General features: G+C 44.1%; 1 protein-coding gene across 1 annotated transcript in view; it reads left to right on the top strand.

Moving 5' to 3' along the window:
• Positions 1 to 4,097: 4,097 nt before the first annotated feature.
• OPHN1 (oligophrenin 1) overlaps positions 4,098 to 8,150 on the top strand; it is a 62,149-nt gene continuing 58,096 nt past the window's right edge. The window contains exon 1 of the mRNA XM_006760337.1: positions 4,098 to 4,259. Within this exon, the coding sequence (XP_006760400.1) occupies positions 4,128 to 4,259 (132 nt within the window). The 5' untranslated portion in view covers positions 4,098 to 4,127. The remainder of the gene's footprint in view (positions 4,260 to 8,150) is intronic.

Below are 8,150 nucleotides of genomic sequence, written 5' to 3'. Positions count from 1 at the left end.
TTTCCTGGGTTTGGTAGTCTAGTGTAGCTCCCTACTTGGGCTATTTGGGTTCTCTTGATGTAAGCCTGTGAGCTGGCAAGGCACAACTTCGGTGTCTAGACGTCAGCAGCCATGGAGGGGGGGTTCCAATTTTTGCTGTCTTCTGCCCTTGGTTGAAATCAAGCATGCCCTACACGGACTCACAGTGGCACCCAGGAACTCTCTGTTGGGGTGGTGGGGCTCAGGAAGCCTGTGTTCTGGCAAAGCGTGACTGTAGTGTCCAGAGTTCTATAGTTGTGGGGTGGGTAGACTCAGCTTTTGCTGCTCCCTCCGTGGTTGGATACACGCTATCCCAGCAGCAGCTCACAGAGGCAGCTGTGGTGTGTTTTCCAGCAGGGTGTACTGACACACTCTGAAGGGCCCTGGCACTGAAGCAACTGGATTGCAGTGTCTTGGGCAGGTATCCCAGAAGAGGGAATTCAGCATTTCTACAGCCCAGCATTGCCCCCCTGTTTCTTTATGTGCATGACCAGCAGTGCTCGCAGCGGGGCCCCAGGGCTGCCTGTGGAGCAGTGGTCTTGGTAGACCTGCAAGCTGGAAAAGCGTGCAACTGTAGTGTCCACAGTCCTGCAGCTGTGGGGTGTGGAAACTCAGTTTTTGCTGATGCACCTGTGGTGGATAGGCGCGTGTTCCCAGTGGTGGCACACAGGAGCAACTGCAGTAAGTTTGTTAGCGCAGGCACCCTGAAGCACTCTGAAGAGCCCTGGCACAATTTGGGCAGGTATCCAGGATGGGTGAATTCAGAATTTCTACTGCCCAGGGAAGTGTGTCCCTATTAGTCCAAGATCGGACCCAGCAGAGTCTCACTGGGACTTCCCCAAAGTGCCCTGTGGATAGATGGGCTCAGGGGGAGTGAGCAACTGTGGTGGTGCAGTTCCCTGGTGCTGATCTCTGAAGCACTCTGAAGGGCCCTGGCGCTTAAGTTCCGCAGCTGGGTGTGTGTGGGCAGTTATTCAGGCAGAGGGAATTCAGAATTTCTACTGGGGGGCAGTGCGTCTGTGTCTGTACAAAATCACACCCAGCAGAGGTTCCCAGTGACTCCTAAGAGCAGTCTATGGAGTGGTGTGCCTTGGAGACCTGTCAGCTGGAGATGTGTGAATGCGCGATCTCAGAGGTCTGCAGCTGGGGGAGGGGGGGGAGGCTGCACTTACTGCTGCGGGTGGTGCAGTGCTCCTCTGGAGGTGGAGGTTCCAGGGTTCGTGAGTCTGTGGGTGTGGCTGCAGGATTTTGGCTGGAGTGGCTGCTTGGTTTCGGCAGTGTCCAAGGTTTGTCTGGGTGGTGGTTCTGCTGAGTTCCTAGAAGAGACCGCTCTCCCCTTTAAGATGGCGTGGGCTCCGTGCCTGAGTCCAGTAGTCCGGGGTGTGCCGCAATGGTGGTAGTCTCTCCGTGTCCCAGAGAGCCTGGTCTGCCAGCCTCTGCTGCTCCTTCCAGATTTAACTGTCCCTCACTCACTCACATACACACCACACACATCCACACACTCTCCATCTCCTCACTCACTCACTTCCTATCCCTCACCTCCATCCTGCCAGCCGCCATTCTTCCTTCCCCTCCAGATTCTTAACCACCACACATGGATGAGGGGCCAGTCCATTTTTCTTCTCTACCCCTCCTACCAGTTTCTTCTGTGCATTCTTAATTATATGACTTATGCTCAAGTAGTCTTCAGATGGTTATCCAGGTTGATTGTTCTGTAATTTAGTTGTAATGTTGATGTAGTCATGGGAGAAGGTTAGTGCAACTTCTCCCTACTCTGCCATCTTGGATGGATTTTGGAAATTAGGGTTTGTCATGAGCTGCCTTGTCTCCTCATTTCCCTATCCCCGCAGCTATTTTGACCAAAAGGCAGTACATCTTTTACTTGGCTGCATCCAGTATTACTGAAAAGAGCAATAGAGGCACTCAGTTCCATTGAAAATAATTAATTGGTACGTGCTGTGCACAAGGTACGCATACTTGAAAGTTCTTTACCACCTAGTAGGAGCGGTAGGTAATAAACATATATTTGCAAAATACTTTGCTTGGCAATGGTGTCTGTCAATCAAGATGAGGAAAGTACGCTAGGATGACCCTGAAGGAGATATCAGGTAAGTGAATCTCAATGGAGAAATGTTCATTCTTTAAATCTTGGAGAAGGACAATATCCTAAGCAAAGGGAATGAGCAAAGACATGGAGGTCTGAAATAACAAGATTTAGCCAGAAAATATGACCCAAGCAGTGTAGTATATCAAAGTCTGAGGTCAGCAGTGTCTAGATCAGTGGTTCTCAACCTTGGCTGCACATTAGAATCACCTGGGAATCTTTTAAAAAATCCTGATTTCTGGGCCTCATCCTCCGGAAATTGTTTCTTTGTTACTAATGTTGTGGCCCCACCCCATAACAAAGAAACAATTTCCGGAGGATGGGGCCCAGAAATCAGGATTTTAAAAAGATTCCCAGGTGATTCTAATGTGAAGCCAAGGTTGAGAACCACTGGTCTAGATGGAGACTCCTGGAGAAGTAATAATAAAAGCAGGTACTTCTAATGGCTTATTTCTAGGATGCTATGCTAAAGCGATTTAGCTCTATTCAACAACCCTCTGAGATGGATACTATTTTATTGCTAGTGGAAAAAGTGAAGCCCAGAGAGTTTAAGTCACTAATAGTCATTGTGTACAGCTAATGAGTCACCCAAGTCAGCTTTAGAGCCCAAGCTGCACATTGGGGATTAGAAATAATTAGCAAGTTACAGAAGGCCTTAACTGCAACTTTTGCAAGAGTTTTTCCTGTCCAAATGAAAAACAGGACACCAATAAAGGGAATTTAATCAAGGAGGTGACTAGGGATCAGAAAATTGGGGAGTAAAGGCCCTATGGTAATTAGGCTCTTTGTAACTTCAGGCAAATAATTTTCCTTCTTTGGATCTCTGTTTTTTCATCTGTAAAATGAGGACAGTGATAAAGGGCCAATCTTAAGGTTCTCTTTCAATTCGTTGAGTTTTTTGCATCTCCAACTCAGGGTAGGGGAGGGTTGGATTTCTAACTGGAGAGACTGGTAGACACTTTATGTACTGTACTTTATATATAGTACTATAGGCCTGGTGCATGAAATTCATGAATGGGTGTGGTCCCTAGGTCCAGCCAGCAATCAAAGCACGAGAATCTGGCATGGAAGGGTAGGTCCCAGCTGAGCTCTGGGCCCTGGGCAGTACTTGGGCCCCTGGGCCCCTGTGAGCCCCCCTCAGCCTGAGTCACAGAGCCCGAGTCCCCATGCAGACATGCAGTGAGCACAGCCAGACGCTGCGGACCGGGGCACAGCGTGGTCCTCCAGGCCGCCCAGAGGCATGGCATGGAAGCTGGGTGGGCAGCGTGCTCTCTCCCAGCCAACCTCATAGACCGGTTCCTGTGCGATCCCACAGGGAGCCCAACCAGCCCCTGTGGTTCCGGTGGCTGCAGCCCGGCTCATCCGGAAGATGCCGTGCAGGTGCGAAGCAGGCAGGCTCTTCACAGGCACCAGCCACCTGAGCATGGGGGCTTCCCTGGTGCTTGAGCCCTGGCATTCTGGGAGAGGGTAGCAGGGGGAATGAGAGCGAGCTTGGTGTACACCTTGCATACTCACTGCACCTCTGTCCCTGTCACTCCCATCCCCAGGTAGCTGGCAAGAGGTCACAGTACGTCGTGGACACCCTCCATGTGTTGCGCTGCCCTCTGGTGGTCAGCACACGTCATAGCGAGTGGTCAAACTCCCAGTTGAACTCCAGGTCAAGGGGACAATTTGCATATTAGGCTTTTATTATATAGGATTATTATATAGGGTACCTCTTGCCTGGAATGCCATATTGCTTCTCTCTTTTCTTTCCAAATATTTTCTTACTATAGCTCCCCAACCCACTCTTCTTAGCTTTATCAGTGCTAAGTTAGTTATGTCTCATTTGGGCCCTTAATTATATATTGTCTTGTATTCTTCGCTAGTTGTTTCCTTTGTAATGTTTTCTCTCCAATTTACACCTCTCCTTTTCTTCTACATTTTAATTTTGCTTTGGTGAAAATCTTCTTAATAATTTTCTTTCTCTTTTGGCAGTGTGTGTGAGCACAGCAAAGAGAATTTTATGACTCCCTCCAACATGGGGGTGATCTTTGGTCCCACGCTGATGAGAGCTCAGGAGGATACTGTGGCTGCCATGATGAATATCAAATTCCAGAACATTGTGGTAGAAATCCTAATTGAGCACTTTGTAAAGGTATGTATTTCCTGTCCTCACCACCACTCCTCCAAACATGTAACACTTTTTCCTAGCCACCTTTTAGAGTTGTGTCTCCTTTCCTGGGTAAAGTTGATAATGGAAGGATATTCCATTATGGTACAATTACATTTAACAACGTGTTTGCCACTGTGAAATTCATTTATTCAGCAAATATTGCTTAATTAGTAACTATTTCATTATCAGGCACCATGCTAATGGTATAGAAGGAGAAAAATATCACTGTCTATAGCTATAAGTAGTTAGCAGTGTAATATGGTGATAGACATGTAAACAAAGGAAAATTATAGTTATAAAATGCTATATGTATAATGAAACTATAAAGAAAGCTATACCAGTGATGGCAAACCTTTTGAGCTCGTCGTGTCAGCATTTTGAAAAACCCTAACTTAACTCTGGTGCCGTGTCACATATAGAAATTTTTGATATTTGCAACCATAGTAAAACAAAGACATATATTTTTGATATTTATTTTATATATTTAAATGCCATTTAACAAAGAAAAATCAACCAAAAAAATGAGTTCGTGTGCCACCTCTGACACGCATGTCATAGGTTTGCCATCACTGACCTATACTTAGGTAAAACTATATCATCCTATCTAATAAAGAGGGGATATGCTAACTGACCCTCATGCCGTCGCAAAGATAGTGGCGCCCACAGCCAATAAGGAGGGAATATGCTAATTGACTGCCCTGACCTCAATGATGGTGGCATCCACAGCCAATAAGGAGGAAATATGCTAATTGACTGTCCCACCCTCAAAGATGGTGGCACCCACAGCCAATAAGGAGGAAATATGCTAATTGACTGCCACACTCTCAAAGATGGTGGCACCCACAGCCACAAGATGGTGGCACCCAGTCCCCGCAGCCCCCCAGCCACCCAGAGCCAGCCTGAGGTGCAGGCAAGCCTCAGATGGCAGCTTCCTAGCCACCTAGGGCGGGCACGAGGTGCAGGCAAGCCTTGGATGGTGGCTGCCCAGCCACCCAGGGCTGCCCCAGGCTCAGGTAACCAGGGCTGGCTGAGGCTTCCCCTGCCGGCAGTGGCAGCAGCAGAGGTCTGATGGGCCGTTGCCTTCCCCTGATTGCTGGGTCACCTCCTGCCCCTGAGGGCTCCCGGACTGTGAGAGGGGGCAGGCCGGGCTGAGGGATGCCCCCTCCAGTGCATGAATTTTCAGGCACCGAGCCTCTAGTTCTGAAATAATTTAAGGTGCTATATTTTTATGATATGTAAAATATGAGGTAGTATACATTATAATTAGGTCAAGTAAAAAAGTATAAATAAGCATAGAGACAGAATATGAGCCCAGGAATGAGGCGAGACAAAAATGATTTATTGACAAGTCATGTACACTTGCTTCAGATGTTCCTGCATTTGACTCTACACTTTGTAATAGCCTATGCCATCCTCACAGGGCATAATTCAATAAAAACTTTTCTGCAAGTGGATGAGACTGATGATATAATCTAGGTGGTATCCACAGTTAAAATATAATGTCCACCATTAGATAGAAGTTAGCCTTCTAAGACTCTACATATAAACACTCTGGCTCCAACACAAGAGACATTTATTTTTTTGTTGTGGAATAGTCCAGCAAGGTGGTCCAAGGCCGGTATGGTGACTTGACAGGTACAAACACAGGTTTCTTCCATCTTATTTCTCTGCCATTGCTAAGGTATTGCTTCATGTGCATGGCCAAATATCTTCTATATTATATCAACTGAGAAGGATGAAATAAAGGGAAATAGAGGATACAGTTCTTTCCTTTAAGGTCTTGTCCTGAAAGTCATACATATTACTTTCATTAACTTACTATTTGTCAGAATTTAATCTCATGGTCACATCTAGCTAGAAGAGAGTAAGGGAAGTATAGTTGTTGTTTTTGTTTTTTTTGTTTGTTTGTTTTTTTGGTGGGGGGCATCCATGTGCCCAGTATTTCATGAAAATAAGAAATACAGAATGGGAAACTTTTAGTGAGGTACAAGAAAACTCAATTTTAAGTAGAGATTCCTGAAAGATTAACTCTGAATTTAAACCAGGAATTGACAAACCTTTTCTTAAGGCACCATATAGTAAATATTTTAAACTTTGTGGGTTATAGAACTCTGTCACAACTACTCACATACACTTTTGTATTGGGAAAGCCATAGAAAACATGTAAACAAGTTAATATTTTATTTATTTTAAAAAAACATATTTTATTGATTTTCTAACAGGGAGGAAGGGAGAGGTTAGAAACACTGATGAGAGAGAAACATCAATCAGCTGCCTCCTGCACATCCCCCACTGAGGATGTGCCCACAACCGAGGTACATGCCCTTGACCAGAATCGAACCTGGGACCCTTGAGTCCGCAGGCCATCGCTCTATCCACTGAACCAAACTGGTTAGTGCAAAAGTGAATATTTTAATAAAGTTCTACTTTCAAGCAGGCAGTAAGCATGTGGGCTATAATTTCATGACCATTGGTCTAAAGTCCAAATGTCATTTATTGATTAGTTGATTGATTTATTCAATAAATATGTATTGAGTACTGCTTTAAGCACTGGAGATACAGCTCTCATAAATTTATATTCTAAAGAAAGTAGAAAAACAGTATGTATTTAAAATTAGTACCATGTATATAGTATGTTAGGATCTGTCTCTATCCTTATTTATACTTTTTTAGTTGATCTAGTTATAACAAGATTTAAGAAAAAAATTAAGCAGAGAAGGGAAGTGCTTTTACAGTTTCATTTATCTTTCACTTTTCAATTAAATTTGACATTCAATATTAGATTGATTTCAGTTATATAGCATAGTGGTTACACTATATAACTTACAACATGATTCCCCTGATAAGTCTAGTACCCCCCCAACACCATACATAGTTATTACAATATTGATGACTATTGTAGTCTGTAACTACTTTATAACTGTCAATTTGTACTTCCTAATCCCTGCACTTTTTTCACTCAGCCTCACACCCCCTTCTTACCTGACAACAATAATTTTGTTCTCTGTATCTATGAATTTGTTACTTGTTTTGTTCGTTCATTTATTTTGTTTTTTAGATTCCACATATCAGTGAAACCATATGTAAATATTAACACAAAATAAATCAAATACCTAAATGCAATATCTGAAACAATAAATTACATAGAAGGAAACATAGATACTAAACTTATGAACCTTAAGCATAGAGGACATTTTATGAATTTGACCCCAAAGGCAAAAGAAGTAACGGAAAAAAAATTAAAAAAAATGGGACTATATCAAACTAAAAAACCTCTTCACAGCAAAAGAAACTCCAAACAGAATAAAAAAGCAACCAACTGAATGGGAGAAGATATTTGCAAACAACAGCTAAGGTGTTAATAGCCAAAATATATTAAGAACTCATACAATTCAATGCCATAAAACCCTAAACAATCCATTTAAAAACTGAGCAGAAGATCTGAATAGACACTTCTCCAAAGAAGCCATACAAATGTCCAACAGATATATGAAAATAGGTTCAACTTCACTTTTAGGAAAATGCAAATCAAAACTACAGTGTAATACCACCTCCCTCCTGTTAGAATGGCTGTCTACACTAATAAAAGACACACATGCAAATTGACCATACCTTTGCTACACCTTAAGTCACGCCCACCAGGCAATCAGAGATGATTATAACCCAACCAAGATGGTGGCCAGCAGCCACGGAGCTGGGGCAAGCAGGAGGCTTGGTTGCCCCAATGACGGAGGAAGCCAAGGTTCCCGCCTGCCACAGCGGCTCTGAGCTCCACTCAAAGCAACAAAGTTTCAATTATAGAAGATAAAGAAACCCCAGATACCTGTTTTCAGCCAGCCATGGCCACAGAACTGGAGCGATCAGGAGGCGTGG

The sequence above is a fragment of the Myotis davidii genome, unplaced genomic scaffold (genome assembly GCF_000327345.1).
Source record: "Myotis davidii unplaced genomic scaffold, ASM32734v1 scaffold3317, whole genome shotgun sequence".
Taxonomy (NCBI): domain Eukaryota; kingdom Metazoa; phylum Chordata; class Mammalia; order Chiroptera; family Vespertilionidae; genus Myotis; species Myotis davidii.
This window is presented reverse-complemented; position numbering and strand designations above follow the sequence as displayed.